This window comes from Mesoplodon bidens (assembly GCF_964165515.1).
Source record: "Mesoplodon bidens genome assembly, chromosome: 1".
Taxonomy (NCBI): Eukaryota; Metazoa; Chordata; class Mammalia; order Artiodactyla; family Ziphiidae; genus Mesoplodon; species Mesoplodon bidens.
In genome coordinates, this window is record NC_138176.1 from 48,322,306 (window position 1) to 48,340,048 (window position 17,743).

At 39.8% G+C, this 17,743-nt stretch overlaps 1 protein-coding gene across 2 annotated transcripts in view; it reads left to right on the forward strand.

Moving 5' to 3' along the window:
* ERCC6 (ERCC excision repair 6, chromatin remodeling factor) overlaps positions 1–17,743 on the forward strand; it is a 75,621-nt gene that overhangs the window by 23,851 nt on the left and 34,027 nt on the right. For both annotated transcript variants that reach the window (XM_081234387.1, XM_081234388.1), the window contains exons 6-7: positions 7,530–7,658; positions 12,779–12,937. In XM_081234387.1, coding sequence (XP_081090513.1) covers positions 7,530–7,658; positions 12,779–12,937 — 288 coding nt within the window. The remainder of the gene's footprint in view (positions 1–7,529; positions 7,659–12,778; positions 12,938–17,743) is intronic.

Consider the following 17,743-nt stretch of genomic DNA (forward strand, 5'->3'; position numbering starts at 1 on the left):
CCCTGCATCGGCAGGTGGACTCTCAACCACTGCGCCACCAGGGAAGCCCATCTCCTCAAACTTTTAGCACTGATGTTTTTTGAGACAAATCTGAATTGAAGTTTTATAATTTGATTTGCTCTTGTGCAGTTGTTTTCATTTTTTTTTTTGTATAGCATTTCATTTTCATTGTATAGCATTTAAAGAGGAGATTATTGACCTTTTGGCTGGTGCTATGAGAAAAGGGGTGAATTTCGGAAGTTTGAAAATACTTTTTGAGAGGCAAGATTATGCAACAGTTAGGAGCACAGACTCTGGGTTAGAATCTTCACATTGGTGATCTTGAGCAGGCTGCTTTACCTGTCCCTGCCTACCTTTCTTTAATTGTGAGAAAGGGATTAAGAATAGTATGTCTCATAGGGTTGTAAGGATTAAATTATTTAATACATGTAAATACTTAAAACAGTGCCCAGCACACAGTGAGCATCGGTAGCTATTAGTTGTTATTATTACTTAGAGTTTGTTTTCTGCCTCTAAATTTAAAAAATGTATACATAATATGTATGTATATATAATTTCAAAACACAGCTTGTCCAGAGCTAGGCAGTGTTGCTTAAGGAGGTAATATATGGCATAGGGGGTAGAAATCACAGGCCATGGCGTCAGAATGCCACAGTCTCCCCTAATAACTATGAGGTCTTGTATATCTCCCCATTTGTATATGGGGATCTTAGCAGTACCTTCTTCAAGGGTGATATGAGGATTACAAAAAGCAGTAGATCTAAGATATTTGGCAAATGTCAGACACTCAACAAATATTAGCTGCTCTTGTTATTTGCATGCCCACTAGGTAAAACATTTACTACAAAGATTCCATCAAGCCAGTAAAAGGGTCTGTGAGAATCATGAGGAAGAGCTTATATAAATATTGATACGTATGAAGACGTGACGTTCTTCCAAGGTAAAAAGCACTTTAACAATTGTATGTAATATGCATAGGCAACTCATTAGCTGTTATAAACTTAGTTTTGTTTGATGTTAGGCTTTTCTTACCTCTGATATATTTTTTATTAGTATGATTAAGGTCCACTTAGTGATAAAATATCTATATGACTATAAGTACATTATCAGTAATTGTTTGGGGAGAAATAAAAAATTATTTCTCCCTTGAACATACTAGGGGTCACTAGACATCTGCCCAGGGGGCATTCTTCCAACCTCACAGCCTGCTTATTGGTTCTGAGTGTGGATAGGTCAAGATTACACTTTGGTTCCTCACAATTTTCTCTGTTCTGAGGTCAGTGTTCCAGATGCTTCTCTTGTGCCTTATAAGGCTTAGTTTTCACATTCCTTGCTGTACTAGGTGTGTAGGACATTGTGCCTAGAGTGACCATGATAATCTTGATCTTGGCTGATAGTACAGGTGCAGTAGCATGATGACCTTCTAGACTTGGGGGCTGCACTTAGCTCCTGCCTGCCCAAGATTGTGATTCCAAGTGTTTTGACATTTGTTACTATTTATTCACTTTTAACCTACAATTAACTAAAATTTCTCAATTTTACTTTTTTGTGTAATCTCCTGCCAATAATTATAAGATAGTACCTGACATGTATGTAGTATTAAAAAATAGTTTCCAAAGGGTATAGTATACATATTATCTCATTTAGTCCTATAAGGACCTATTATTTGGCTCACTGTGTGGTCGAGGAGACAAATACAGTGGTGTTAAATGATGTTTCTAAAGTTTGGACCTCCCCTTACTAGTTATGGACCTGCATCTGGTTTTCCCTTCTCAGTGGGTATCTTAAATCTGTGTTTTTTGCTGGGTTCTGCTCTCATGGCTGCCCCTGGAGTCTGAGGGACTATAGGAGTTAGAAGACCTCCCAGTGAATAACACACTCACCTCGTTTTATTTGGTTGCAGCTGTGACTATTATATGTATGGATTAAAGAAAAAGATGAAAGTGGGAACACTAGAAACATTATTTCCTTTCTAGTAATGTAAATATAGGGCTAGTTAAACTTCTTTTTTCCTCTGCTAGAAGATCAAGTCTTTCATAAAAAGTTGAACCTTTTGCTCAGCCTTTCCCACCTGGTCCTAGGGAGGCTTGGACCCAAACTCAGGACTCCTGATTTCTTCCAATCAGCTGGTGTGCAAAAACCAGTCTTGTTGCAAAGTGAATCCCCTGGGAAACCCCCAAAAACAGACATCAGGGCTTGAAAATAACTTACAGAGTTTTTGTCATTCAATGTAGTGAGCTTACCCTCCTCTCCTTTTTTTCCTCCTTATAAAATTCTAAATTAAACACCTGGCTTTGCAGTCACCCTTTGCCAGGCCTCATTCTTTGCAGTGGGCCCAGCCACGTTTAGGCAGTGGCTACAGCTCGGAGTAGTACGTTAAAGTCACGTACGTAGAAGGGGTAGGAAGTGCAGCAGGAGGCAGGCCCTAAAGGAGGTAGAACGGGACGTTTCTTGAACCCGTTTCTGAGGGACCCACTTTGACCGTTTTCAAGCCATGCTTCTCTACCCCTGGTGTCTTCCTCATCCCTAGCCCAATTCAGAACCTCGTTCATTCATTCCCTCAGCATTTATTGAGCGTGTTGTGAGGTGGGCATTACACTAGTCTCTAAAGATACGAAAATGACTGCGACAGTCCCTGACCTCAAGTGGCTCCCAGTCTAATGGGGGAGACAGATACGGATTTCAAAAGATGCTAACGCTCTGGTGGATGCTAGCATTCTTGTGGAGACGTCAGGTGTGCCCAGGTGCCGTGGTGTTGGGAAGGCACCTACCTGGTGGATGGGACGCCTAACTGGCCTGTCAGGGATGGCTTCTTCCAGAGGTGCTATTCAGGCGGAGCTCTGAAGGGTCCACAGGTGTGTGGGGGAGGGAGGTTGGGGACAGTACAGGGCATGCACATGCACAGAGAGGAGGCTCTGTGAATTTCAGCACAGTGGCAGCTAGCTGTGTTTTTCTGCCCCGGCATCTTGAACATCCTTGAAATGCTGGAAATTCTCCTTCGAAAATAAATTAACTTCTTAGGTGTATTCTAAGGGTTCCATCGACAAGGCGTGCCAGTAGGTTACAATTGAAGGACGTATGTTTCTGGTGCAGTTCAGCTGACTGTGCAGCATTGCTAGCAGTTTGGCCCTGGGTCCGAGTTGCTTCTGACAGATCATTATTGCAGTATCAGCCCCAGGTCCCACAGCCTGGGCTGATTTCTCATTCCTGCGTGAGTGTGGCGAAGCCAGGGAGCATTTGCCCTGCCTGCATCTGATTGGAATTGTAAGTTTATGTTTATTACTGGGTTCTCCTCTGAGTAGCTGCCAGCGGAGTCGGCAGCGGGCTGACTACGGCAGTCGTGTGGGGAGTTAGAAACCCTGCCAGAGAACACCAGGCCCGCTTGGTTTTATGTGGCTGCAGCTGTGACTCTTACATGTGTGGCTCTTTTAAAACGAGAGGAAAGAAAACATGAAAAAGTTATTTCTTTTCCAAAAATGTAAATATTGGACTATTTACCCCCCCACACACACTTTTAAAATCTGTTATCTAGCTTATTTGTTGAAACAGCAGAATTTAGACATTTTGAGGCCATTTCAGATTTTTAAGATTTCAGATCACTGGGGTCCAGATCTTAATTTTGACCTGCCCCCAACCAGTTTTAGGTCATTCTGTAGCTATCTTTTTGTTACTGTTGTATTAAACATGGCCATACTTCATGACAATTTACTGTTTACAAATCTGTTATAGAACTTTTTTTTTTTTTTTTTTTTTTGCGGTACGCAGGCCTCTCACTGTTGTGGCCTCTCCCGTTGCGGAGCACAGGCTCGGGATGTGCAGGCCCAGTGGCCATGGCTCACGGGCCCAGCCGATCGGCGGCATGTGGGATCTTCCCAGACCAGGGCACGAACCCGTGTCCCCTGCATCAGCAGGCGGACTCTCAACCACTGTGCCACCAGGGAAGCCTGTTATAGAACTTTTAAATTGAGATATTCCAGCAGATACGTTCTGATGACTAGGTGTCTTTACTCATGGTGATCATGCTATTCACAGTCATTTACTGAGCATCCATTTGTCAGACTATCATAGTTTTTGTGCAAATATACATGTTCAGGAGTTCTGTCAAGCGCTTGTGGTACATTGCGTTATCACATGCAGATTGTATTGGACTATACATTGCCTCTGTTTCTTCCTCTGTAAGTGAACATTATAGTTCACTCAGGGTTATGTGAGGATTTCATTAAGTAGATATGATTATATATAATAACATATTAATTCATTAAGCACCTGTTATATTCTAGGCTCGTGCTAAGTGCTTTATATGTGGCACCTCATTTAATTCTCCCCTAAATCCAGTGAAGTAGATGCCGCTGTTCCCCCATCTCAGAGTCGAGGAAACTTAGATGCTAAAGAGGTTAAGTTGCTTGCTGAGGGCTAAAGTGCTAATACATGGCAGTAGAATTTGATTCTAGACTGTCTGAGTCTGAGGGTTTGGGCCTGTGCTCATTGCATATGTCAGACCCGCTTTATTCATCCCCCTTTACACCTGCTGGCTGGACAGGTCGCTTGGCCTGCCAGGCTGTAGGACCAGCGAGTTAAGCACACTAAAGAGGGCAATTTTAGACCCTGGTAGCATCTGGGATGGGAAAGGCATCTGTTTCTCTCAGAGTTCAGGTGAATCTGGCCCTCCTCCACCCCCCTAGTGTGCCACGTGGTACTTCTTGTCGACCAGCACTTGGTGCTGCCCTGCTTCAGCGTGCGCGGGTTAGACAGTCAGGTCTCTCGGCTGTAAACCACATGAGGAATTACTGCTTTATATACCAGGAGAATCTCTTAGCCTGAGCCACACATGCATGTGGTTTTATAACCCTGGTACTCTCTGTCTTTAATATGTGTATATGATTCTACTGGGGCGATTTGTCTTTACAATGATACAAATACTTGTAGGCAATAATGATTTTTCCCCACCACCTTTAGTCATCTGATAGCCAAACGGAATAAACATTTGTCTCTTTTCATCTTTCTTTACAAAGCGGAAGGCACTGGAATGCAGTCATTTCTGTAGTGGCTTATGTGGTTTCCTAGGTGCTGTGTGTTCTGTGGCGACATGATGCCTGTATGTTTTAGAAGGGAGGGAGGAGGGGGAAGCTGAAAATCTGTTGAAACAGAGTGATGCGGTGGGAAATTTAACAGCCACAAAGACTAACTGGCTAAGTCTAAGGCAATAGCTATCATTTATCAATGAAGGGTAATGTGTGGTACTCTTGTATGTAAGATATTTCACGACCTCGTTGTGTCAAACTTGTTAAGCCAGGATCTTCTGTTTTTCTTTTTCTTCCTGTAAAATTATTTTTGAGTTGTTGTGCAATGAAGTATTCTTAAGTGGCTGTGATAGGCTTTGTGATTTTTCCACAAAATTTGTATTATCCACAAATATGCTAAAAACAACTATGTTTTAATATGCAGGTGTTTGGTTCTGATAGTAGGAATTTGGGTACTGAGGACTGTCTTCATTATCTGAAATTGCCTGCTTGCTAAATCTCAGATAGTGAGAAGCAGGAATTCAGATATATACGTTAGGAAAATGTTTATACATCATTTTGGTTTCTAAGTTCCAATGGTCAGGGTTACCTTTATACCAGGGTTTCTCAACTTTGACACTATTGACGTTTGAGACCAGATGACATTTTGTTGTGGAGGACTGTCCTGGACGTTGTAGGATGTTTAGCAGCATCCTGGCCTCTACCTGCTAGATGCTAGTAGTGCTTCTCCCCTCCCCTCAGCAGTTGTAACAACCAGTCATGTCTGCAGACATTGTCACGTTACCCTGGGGTGGGGGTGAGGGGGTTGCCCTCGGAGGATGGCCAGATTGCCCCCTGTTGAGAACCACTGCACTTGCCTAAATTTGTAGATAATAGGGAACTCAGAAGAGTAGCAGAGACTATTATAGCCACTTAGAGATACTTCATTTCATCAATTGCATGGTGATTTTAAGGAAGAAAAATACAAATAAAAGGGAGAAAGAGATCACCTTTAGAAGTTAGGCACAAAAAGGCCATTAAATTTTTCCCATAAAAAGACTCACATATTAGACCTTATGGTTATGTGACAGCTGTTTCCTTAGACTTGGCCATATACTGTCTCTTTCATTGGCTGTTCTCTGGAAATCACCAGCACTGCTTATTTACAGGTTCTCTTAGTGCCCTGCGAAGCAGTTTCAGATCACCAACCAATTCTTCCTTACTGATCCTCAGCTAGCCCTTCCTTTCCTTACTCTGAAGAGCTGAAATTTTCAAGAAGACCAGAATTTATCAGAGGACGTGCTTTAAAGGTCCTCCAGCATCTAGTGCACGGGGCTGTGTTTGGCTTCTGTGCTGATTTGGTAGTTGGTGCTGGAAAACATACCATTCCTCCAACTGGGCAGCGTGTGCAGTGTTATCCTTCCATGTTCTCCTTTACCTTCCCTCACACTTTCTCTATTACTCCTGCATAGTCAGTGGCAGAGAAGTGCCTTCTTATTGTGTTGCTGTTCTCACTCCCTTCCTGTGAGCTTTTTACTTGGAAGGCATTTATCTGTGTTACTGTTTTATTTCATTTCGACCATTTTGTGAAATTCAAAGTGTCAGTTGCATGCATACTGAAAAAAGCCATCCTTTTATTATGGAAGTGACTAGAATATGAGGCTGTCGACTTTTTTTTTTCCACTTGTGACCCCAGTGTCCATTATAGTTATATAGGTGCAAAATTAGTCTGGCTAAATGGCTGCACCTTCCCAACAGCCTTGCTGTATTGCTAATACTTTCCGATCTTTAGACGCTTCTTTTGTTATGCATACATGGCGTCACCCTTCTGATATATAAATGTTCATCTTATTTCGTATCTGAAGAGCATCATATAACTAAATTTATAACTTAGGTTTTATTTAGTGGACACATTTTTTTCTCAGTGGTATAATTATCAGTACTTTATATTGTTGATGCCTCCCCTTAATTAAGTAATCAACATGTGAATCTGATATATAGTAATTTTGACCAAAAATTTGCTTTATGTTCAAGATGTTGTGCTGTTGTATGCTATGACCATCATATCTTTAGCACAGAACTAGTAATTATAAAGAAAATTTATTTTTTCTTACGTTGTCATTTTGGAGCTATGACATTTAGTATCTATACATTTAGTTATATTGAAATTTTCACTGGCTCTTTTCTAGAATTAAGTTCATATATCTTAGGAACTAGCAGAGAAAGTTTCCCTTTAGGGTATATGCCAGGAGAGGAGCAAGTAGTTTTGATAATGAAATGAGACCTTACAGGAATATTTCTAGAGCAGCTATCATAATTCAAATGAGAATTGAATTGAGGAGGAAGGAAAAGAGAATCAGTTGGTTTTTTTTTTTCCTTTGAATATCAGTGTTTTGGGTAATGATGGCAGCAGAAAGCTAAAAGATTGTTCTATTTGGTCTGTTTTTTCCTGTATATTACTTAGAACTATCTATTTTAACCTGGTTTGGAACCAAAATAACGGAAATATGATTTTTGTTTTCATGGTAGGAGATGGAATAAACTGAGACTGCAGGACAAAGAGAAGAGTTTGAGGCTTGAAGATGATTCTGAGGAAAGTGATGCCGAATTTGACGAAGGTTTTAAAGTGCCGGGTTTTCTGTTCAAAAAGCTTTTTAAGTATGTGCCATGTGTTCCTTCCTTTACATCTGTCATCAAGCCATTGTGTACAAATTAATATTTTAGGAACTACATAGTACTTAGCTGTGGGCCCTTAAGGTACTTGCAGCAATTTATTGCAAACACAGATACTGTCAAATGAAATTTTAGCCACATGCTGTTCATTAAAATTAGATGGTAATAAATTGACTAAAGTGCACACTGGGTATGTTTATAAACGGATGAATCTATGTGGACCTGTCTCGGCAGACTAAAAGCTACACATTTAAAAGCTATCTATGTCGAGTTCTTTTTTTGTTGCTGTTCTTAGCAATTTTAAGGGGCCAAACCTCTAACTTCTAAATCAGATTAATTAAGAAGAGTTGCTTATTAAAATCAATATTGGGGAGGTTTTTACTTCTATATTGAAATAAAAAACTGTGTAGAGATTATTTTTCTGAGTGTCCTATACTGTACCTAAGGGTATAATACTTTTGAGCTGACCAAATGTGTATCTAAATATTTCCTGTAGATGTTATTCTGATATCAAAAGAGAAGATATAGGCAAACACCTTCAGGGTTGAGTTGCTATTTGAAACTGACTATGTTTCATATGTGAAGTGGCCCAGGGTTGCATATAACCGGATGCCCTGTGATAGATGCGTGCCTGTAGCCTACAAGGTCCAGGCGAGTCTCCGTGATGACTGTAAATACTGAGCCACGTTTTCAATCTCAGTCCTCCTGGGATTTACTAAACAAGGTGCTTTAGGAAGGCTTCCTCGATGCATATAGGAAGTTAAAGCATTAAATAGCTTCTTTCTGTCTCTTGTATCATCACTTGGTAGTTGGGTGCAGGATGTAAACTTCTTTCTTTGAGACGGTTATGTTTAATCTTCATAGATTCAGGTGTCAGCCATGCCCTAAACTTGTGCAAGATACTACTTAAAAAGAGCATGCTTTTTATATTTCCTCTTGAAGAGCTTTTATTATAGTTTTAATTTTTCTCCTGGGTTGGAGGGGACAAGGGGAGTGGTTATTTTATCCCACTAAACATAATAGGAAAGCTGAATCCTAAATATGTGAACAATCTTGGTTGGGTTGCCGTACTGGACAGAAGAACTGTAAAGAAGTTCAAACCTGAACCTCTAGTAATTTTTGTAGATGTTTTATAGCCTGGGGAGGTGGCTACTGTGTTTATTGCTTCTCCCAAATGAAAATTTAACTATGGAAAGGTACATAAAGATAATATTTATTGGCGACTCTTTTCATCTTCTCTAAAGTGATTGCTTATTAAGAAACACGCCAAATAATATCAGTGTTAAACTAGCAAAAGGAATACCCGGATTATAGATTAAATTGGTTTAACAAAGACGGGATACTTCTACATGAGTATTAAGTGATTTGGCAAATATCCTCAAGAATCAAGTTGAATGTGCATTTTTGTATAAATGTGGTATTTTCTAGCAAAGGAATTTCACAGTTAATAGAACCAAACTTGGCTTACTAGGAGTATATAGGATTTAGTGTATTGACTATTAACCCTATTGTAGTTAACGTAAATGCACGTTTTTTTAAAAAAAAAATTTGTCTTAATTGCACATTCCTGGGAAGTATTTTGTTGTTTTCATTTTTCATCTCTCAAAAACAGGATTTTAAACACTTCATAAATGTTATGAAACTTCTGTTTCTTTTATTCTGCTACATGAAAAAAAAGTAATAGGATTGGTAGAGTCTCCATTTTTCTTTTATGATTAAGTTTTAGCCAGGCCAATTTAATTTTAAGCTGTAGATCTGTTTTTACTGTACTTACCGCACTCTGTGGAATTAAATTAACGGTATATTTGTACGCAAGGGAGTCAGCAGGTACAGTTATCTATTTAAGTGCTGTTTTCTGCAAGATCATGGTTAACTTTTAAAATTCTGTTTTGAAAGTTTGCCCGGAAAATGTATTTGACTGTGTGATTTAGCAATCAGATGACAAAATTCGATCTTTCAACTTTACTTTTAGCCACACTGGTAAATGCGATCTTGGGTTAATGTGACAATGCCAAGATATACCAATTATCTGTGGTTATTTTGTGATGCTTCAGTCTCATGGGGGAAGCAGAGTACAGTAATTTCTTTACTCTTACACAGTAGTTTGTAAAAGTCTTTTAACTTTTTCTAAAGAGTAATTTTTATGTCTTCAAAGGCTCTGAAAACTGAATTTCGTAGCCTGCTTTCATTTAAAGTATGTAATTGTTTTACAGTGTTTATTATTAGGAAATTAAAGCAACAAAACCTGAGTCAGTTAGTGACACTGCTGGAACCAGAACCCAGACCCCCTAACTCCTCATCCAGTGATACATGCCTACCAATCAGTGTGCTCGTGCAGCCTGAGGGCCTTCATGGAAAGAGAGAGCCACTCTTCACCATCTTTATACAACGTCCCTAGCTGTGGTTGGGGATTTCCATGTAGTGATGTGACTTACAGGGCTGCCTGGTAGATATTTTTCCTGAAGTCATTTCTTTAGTGTTGTTCATCGTCTTATACGCACAATCATACACTGTTTGAACGCCCTTGGAAATTACATCTGTAGATGAGGAAACATCTAGCACAGTGTCTCTGCCTCTCGTGGGTCACCTAGAATCCAGATGTCCTAACTCCCTCTGGGACACCATGCTGGTCACCAGTTTTTATTCCTTTCATGATTTCTCGATTGTTCCTCTCTTGATTCCTTAAGTTGATTGGCCCCAAACAGAGAGAGGGGTTGGACCCGTGTTGGGTGGAGGCAGTGTTGTGTAGTGGGAAAACACTGGAATGGCCACTGGGAGATTTTGGCCCCTACTCTGCCCGGAGGAGCTGGTCCCATAATTGTTCTGTACCTCAGTAAAAGGAGGCTGATTGACTGGAATTTAGTGATTCTGAACGTACATCAGTTTTTTGGGGAGCTTTTTGGACTACATCTTTTTCCATAGCTGAGATTAGTCCAATGTAAGTAGTTCACGACCAACTTTTATTTTTAGATCAGGATTTTTCATTCTCAGCACAACTGACATTTTGGGCTGAATAATTCTTTGTTGTAGGGACTATTCTGTGCATTGTAGGATGTTTAGCAGCATCTCTGGCCTCTACCCACTAGATTACATTTGCACTTTCCCAGTTGTAACAACCAAAAATGTCTCTAGGTATTGTCCAATGTCCCCTAGGGAGCAAAATACCCTCTTTACCCCCCATTTACCCCCATCCCTGGTTGAGAACTGCTGGTCAGGATTATCTCCAAAGTGGAATCGCTTTGGAATCAGAGGTTCTGGATTTCAGTTCTGACTTGCTTATTTCTTCCTAGCAGTGTGACCTTTAGCAAGTTACTTAACCTCTCTGTGCCTTCATTTCCTAACTATAAAATGGGCTGATCCTCTTTGTGTGGGCTGGTTGTGAGGTTGTATCCAAACCTCACCTGGCCAGGTGCCTCCCCAGCAGTAGGCCCCTTAAATGGTTGGTAGCCTTTATTTTCTGATTATATACCACGTGTTAAATAGAATTTGTCCTTCATCCCAAATTAAATGATCTTTTATCCATAGTAGACTTCACTGTGTTTGGACTTTAAATCCTCTCGTCCAGGGTACATATTGAGTGTGTATATTATAATTAGCAAACTTAAGCAGCAAAATTCTCATTCAAAGTTTTCCTTATATGATAATAATGGGAACAGTTAGAGTCAAACTTTTGGAATTGATTTGCAGAATACTGGGGGGAAGTTAATTATGACATACTTACTAGGAGAAGAGTAAACAAAACTAGTTTAACAGGGACTGAAATCCACAATGAGATTTTAGGTAGACCTATCACATACCAAAGAGTAAAAAACATTTGGGCAGTAAAACAGCAACAAAACCACCTTCTTTTAAGGTGGGCAGCTCACCAGCCTTGGTATTTTCTTTCAAAAAAAAAAAATTCTTTAGCTTTCATTGTCTTTTTTTTTTTTTTTTTTGCGGTACGCGGGCCTCTCACTGTTGTGGTCTCTCCCGTTGCGGAGCACAGGCTCCGGATGCGCAGGCTCAGTGGCCATGGCTCACGGGCCCAGCCGCTCCACGGCATGTGGGATCTTCCCGGACTGGGGCACGAACCCGTGTCCCCTGCATCGGCAGGCAGACTCTCAACCACTGCACCACCAGGGAAGCACATCATTGTCTTTTAAGTGTTTTTTGCTTTAGATTTTTTTTACGTGGCATATAATTTTCATACCATTCCATAGTGTTAAATCTTTCACTCTCAAAAATGCTTTTTGCATTATTCCTTTTTTAACTTCATTTTTAGACTATTGAATTAGACATACCATTTATGGAGAAGGGCAAATACCAACTCTTTTTTTTGTTTTTAGAGGGGAATATATTATTGCTCTTTGACCTGTACTCCTTATTTAAGATTTTAATAGCTCCGACTTTTTTGTATCTATGATAAAGTCCCTGAATCAAGTTCTACTTTAAAATATTAAAAGACCTTTGGTATTGTTGAGTCTTTAAACTGTTTTTTTTCTTTTTTTGCATCTGCTAGTAATATGACAGAATCATATGTTATGTACTAATTTTGTGAGCAGCCCTGTTATTCAGACTTGTTTATGGCCTTAAAATTTAATTTAATTTTTCCTATAAAAACATAATATGATTACCAAGTGACTTTTTAACAGTGTATACTATAAATTGTAGTGTTCTCTGTCCTGCTTTTTGAAGCTGTTCAGACAGATGGAAAAAGTAAATGTTAATGCATCTTTTCATAGAAAAATTATTGGAACTATGTATAACTAAAAATATTTGCAGTATTTTCCAGAAGGATGTTGAGTAAAAGATAATAAGTTTATGCTTGTTTACCAAGCTATTTCTAATGTTGAAAAAGAAATGAAATAGTCCCTAATTACCCTATCTATCAGTTTAATTAGAAATGTGTTAATGTTCTGTCTAGAAAAATTTGTGATTTTTATGCCTAGGTAATCAAAAATGTATGACCTTATAAATATAATACTCATGTAAAACACATATCCGGCATGTTTCTCTGACTGGTACTAGAACCTCACTAAATGATTAATTCATGAGTACTTTCTGCTATGATCTGTATTATCCACCATTTGCCATTTTCTTTTTCTTGTTGGTGTTTGTTGTTGTAGGTACCAGCAGACAGGTGTTAGGTGGCTGTGGGAATTGCACTGCCAGCAGGCAGGAGGAATTCTGGGAGACGAAATGGGATTGGGCAAGACCATCCAGATAATTGCCTTCTTGGCAGGTCTGAGCTACAGCAAGATCAGGACTCGTGGTTCAAATTACAGGCAAGTGCTCCTCTGCAGACTGTCAGTCTGTGGAGCTCAATTAATATTTCATCAGATGTATTGCTGTGGAGGAGGGTCTTGTGAATTATTGATGACATTTCAATTACAATATTCCTTTAATTCTTTTAGTGGGGGACATCAAAGGAAAATTTTTACGAGACAATGGAGCTGTAGGGCAGGAGAAATTAAACATGTAACACTTTTAATGAATTCCAGGCATTGATGCTTCATTTTGCAGATGAGCCCCACTAGATATTTTGGGTCAATACAGTGTCTAAGGTTAGCTTCTACAAATGGATTGTTTACAAACTCAGTTATGTTAATATCAGTAGTTTACACAATATGGAATTTTAGATTAGACATAATACCTTTAGTTCCACTTATTAAATTTTACATTAAAATATTTGTTCTGGCAGGAGACCGGGTGAGCATTACAGTAAGTACAAAGTCTATTCATGGGGAAAGTTGAAGCTTTGGAGAATTTCCTTTGTAATCAATTACACGTGATAGCTTTTATAGATAGTGCTTTTTTTTCTCATGAAGCTACGTATTTATCTGCTCACTATGCTTTCTACTTCCTCTCCTAGTCTTTAATAATTTTATATAAATTCTAAAGCCAAAGCCTAAGTGACTGTAAAATGATACAAAAATATTTTTAGGTTGTAATCTTTATTCTCTTTAGGAACTTAAATAAACTATTAAAACTTTAATATTCTGAAAGAGTAAGCATTTAAACTATGTTTGTTCTATGTGGTAGGACTGAAATCGTTTATCTTGAAATCAGTGAGCTTTTCCGTATTTAAGCTGTAAATTGACTTTTTATGTCAATTAGTATTGGTAAAAATAATGCTAGGTAAATTATGTGGGATCTTTAATCTTGAGCCCAGGTGATCCAAGATCTCCTTGGGTTCCAACAGGCTGACCTAATGAGTACCAGCAAGTTACTTACCAGGTGCTTGTGTCCTGGAAACCTCAGGCACTCACAAGATGTGATTTGGTGATCCCTTTAAAAGAGTGTCAGTGTGCCTGAAGGCAGCAACAGCAGAGAGTTACTGCCCCACACGCTGGTTCATTGTCAGAGAAATGTTTACGAGAGAGCCAGTTACGAACCATAAACTATTGAGGAAAGAACTTTTTAAAAAATCTTCAAAGTCTATTGCTTTGCTTTTATTCCTTACTCTTTTCATTAATTTAGCAGATCAACACTTACCAGGAGCAGTACTGAAGTTTTAGAATATTTTAGAAATACTTATATAGCTGTAGGAAGGGAAAAATGTATTTGGCGATTTTTAAATACTAAATGTTCCATTGTTATTACAAGGAAGTTGTGTTGAAGCAGAGTTTTTTCTTCAGATACTGGAATTCTATTTCATTTCATGTGAAAACATTCCATCCCAGTGGAAAAGTCAGAGTTGAAAATGGGCATTTAGTGTTTTCTTGTCTGTGTATGTCATTAGTTCACCATTTACAAAATGCTTTCTCTGTTCTAAATAGGCTCTTTGGTCGGCTTGGCTCTGCACCTCTTGTTTTTTTGTTTTGTTTTGTTTGTGTTTCTGTTAACTAGAATGCCCTAAGCTGCCCTAGTTTCTAAGACTGTCTTTCTTTGCTTAAATGATTTCTGGGATTTTCTTATCTCCCATCTCTTTTCTTCCCTTCCTATTACCATGAAACTTGTGTGGAGTCTAATATGCTGGGCCTAGGAAACCTAAAGTCATCCCTGCAGTGTAGTTTTGGTCAAAAAATTAAAACGTGCTCTCTCGAGTGATGACAATCCTACGAGGAGTGAAGTGAGGGCTAATAATGAGCAGCAGCTGTAATCAATTAACTATCAATGCGCATCTCCTCTTTTCCATAATGAAATAGTGTGGCATGTTGGATTATAGCCCAGATCGTCTTTATTAAAATAGTATTGGTAGAAGTGGCTTCCCAGAATGCAGTTATATATCAGCCAAACAACTGAGCTCTTTATGAATAGAGGTGTACGGAGGAGCTTGGTCCCTTCCACATGCATGTGCCAGAGCAAATTGTATGACATTTTCCTCACAATTTTGTAATATGTCCTCCTCTGAAACTAGATGAACTTGGAGTCCTCCTCTGTTTATGTCCTAAAGAAAAATAGCCAGATGAACAGTCAAACGAAGTTCTGCATGAGCCAGCTTTGCTTCATGGGCTATGTACACTTCCTCTGAACTCTTGCAAGCTGTAGATTTGGGGGCCCTAATTTGAGATGGTCTTAGTGTTGTAATTTTAAGGTCAACGATCCCTGAAACCATGGAAGTCTCTGGGATACCAGGAAGGAATTTCCTGGTAAAAGAAGTTTTAAATTTTTGTTTCTTTAATGTGTTTTATATGTGTGTTTTTAAAAAAGAGGGAAAAGCATATTTACATTTACATGTGGTTAATAAACATCTATACTAGTTGTTGTGTTCCCAGTTCATATTGTATACACTACCGTCTTTTCACTTTGCCATTCATATTATAATGATAGGCCCCCTGAATTTTGTGATGGAGAGGAAATAAATTATTTACCTTTCAAACTTCAGTTAATACTTCGAAGTCTTGGATATCATTTAGGAAATTCCTAGTTACAAATAAATGGCCTGAAAAAGTTAATAAACTTTCAAAGGTAAATATTTTTACTTTGTAATTCCTGGTAAGTTCAAGGCTATGAATGGCAGATTTCCATCCTGCAGGTTGAAATATTTGACCATGGAGCCATTGGCTTGTCGTAAACTCATTAGGTAATCAGTGATAATCAGAGATGAAAAGAATTGTAGCCAGTTTGGTAATTGATGCTAATCACTCTAGTGCATTTAGCCATTCCTTACACTCATCTCACGGGATTGAGGGTTGGGGAAGGGTGGTGCAGTTGAAGTGACTGTTAATGGGTTTGATTGCGCCTTCCGTGGTTCAGGGACGAGCTAGGTCTGCTCCTAGATTCCCACTGTGTGAAAACCTCTGTAATCTTCTAATAGAGTGGCAGAAATTAAAGGGCATAATAATGCCAGTTAGATGTTCAGCCAGAATAAAATGTTGGCCTTAAATGACATTGTGGCAGTTGGCAGAGAGTGTGTTATAAAAAGAGCAAAAATACTATATAAGCTACAAAAGCATATGTACCTATTTATGTTTATTTGAAAGTGAGTTTGTTTTTAAATATTTTAGATAGGTTTTGATTGGTTGTTTCCTAATCCCTGCTAAGTGCGTATTGATGATAACTCTCTTTAATTCCCCTTGGAGGATATAAAGGAGTTGGTGCATTTAATCCTTTTAGAAAGGAATATTGTCAAGGAAGGGGCCAGGGCAGAGTCATGCTCTCCCCAGGGAGTTTGAGGGGGCTCTTGCATGGGCCCTGCCCTTGGGGAGGGGCAGAGCATGGCTTGGGAATTCTTCAGGAAGTCTCAGCACCTGGCTTCTTGCAATCTGAGCCCATGCTGTGGAGCAGAAGGGGCAGAGGCAGTGACTGTAGCTGGAGGTTGGGAGGATTTAGAGTGGGTGGAGGCATTTTGTTACATTGGAGTATTATAAGGGTGAGCCTCATTTAGGCTGTGGCTTGTTTATCTACTAGAACTACAAGGTATTTTTCAGTTGTGCAGATTATTTTTAATGTTTCAAGTACTGTGTGATTTATTCTAGTTTAAAAAACATTTTAAGTTCAGGAATCATGTATTGAACTTTAACAAGAAAATAAAAATCACCCAGGATCCCCTAACTCAGAAATAATCTCTTTTAACGTTTCGATACAATTTATTCCAACCTTTAAAAAAAGTTTTCATTTAATAAAGCCAGTATTTATGCATTACCTCCTGTGGTCTAGACATTGAGATCATTTGAAGAAGAGTCTGTCCCTCTACCCTGAAGGACCTTAGGAAGGATCTAGTAAACAATTCCAGTAAGGGTGATATGCGTTATGACAGGGTTAATGTGGCGTCCTAACCAGTGGACGCACCAAGGAAGGGTCCTTGACCTACCTGGAGAGAGAGGGACGGGAAGGGAAGAAGCTGCGGGCTGATGGACAGGTGGCTAGGAGAAGAGGGCAAGAAGGGACAAGGTGAAGGCTAAGAGGGCAGAGGAGTATGCACTTTGTAGGAACTGAAGACGGTGCTGGTGGGGGAGTGCTGAACCACCGGGCCAGTGTCGGGGTAGGGCCCCTGAGAGAGGAGAGGCTGAAGAGGTGGGGTGAGGTCAGATCCTCCTGGTCTCATATGCCAGGGTGAGGTGTTGGGACTGTTTCGAGAGCAGGGGACAAACATGAAAAGGCTCTTAAGCAAAGGGATGAGGTGTTCAGATTTTGCTTTCTTGAAATGATCGTCCTAGAAAGTGCAGTAACCCAGGTAAGAGATGATAGTGGCCAGAAGTGGAGTGTTAACAGTGTTGATGGAGAGACAGGGTAACTTTGAGAGGGATTTAGGAGGTAGATGTGACATGAACTCAGTACAGGTTGGATACAGTGGAGAACGGGAGAGGGGCAGAGGCCCGGATTTCCAGTTGGGGTACCTGGAGAATGGGTGACAGTTCTTTCCATTGGATTAAGACACATGGTAGGAGGGCCAGGTGGGGAGGGGGATGATGTGTGGTGCCGTGGGGACCTCTGAGTGGAGAGATCAGCCGGCAGTTGGACATCCAGGCATATGGTACTTTGGAGTTCAGGAAGGAGATTGGGGCTGGAGACCTAGATGTGCATCATCCGTGCAGAGACAGTAATTGAAACTGGGAGTTAATGAGATAGCATGGGGAAAGTGTGTGCAGTGGATCTAGCTTCAGATATTCAGTATCCTCGTGGGGCAGAAAAAGGTAGGGGGCGGA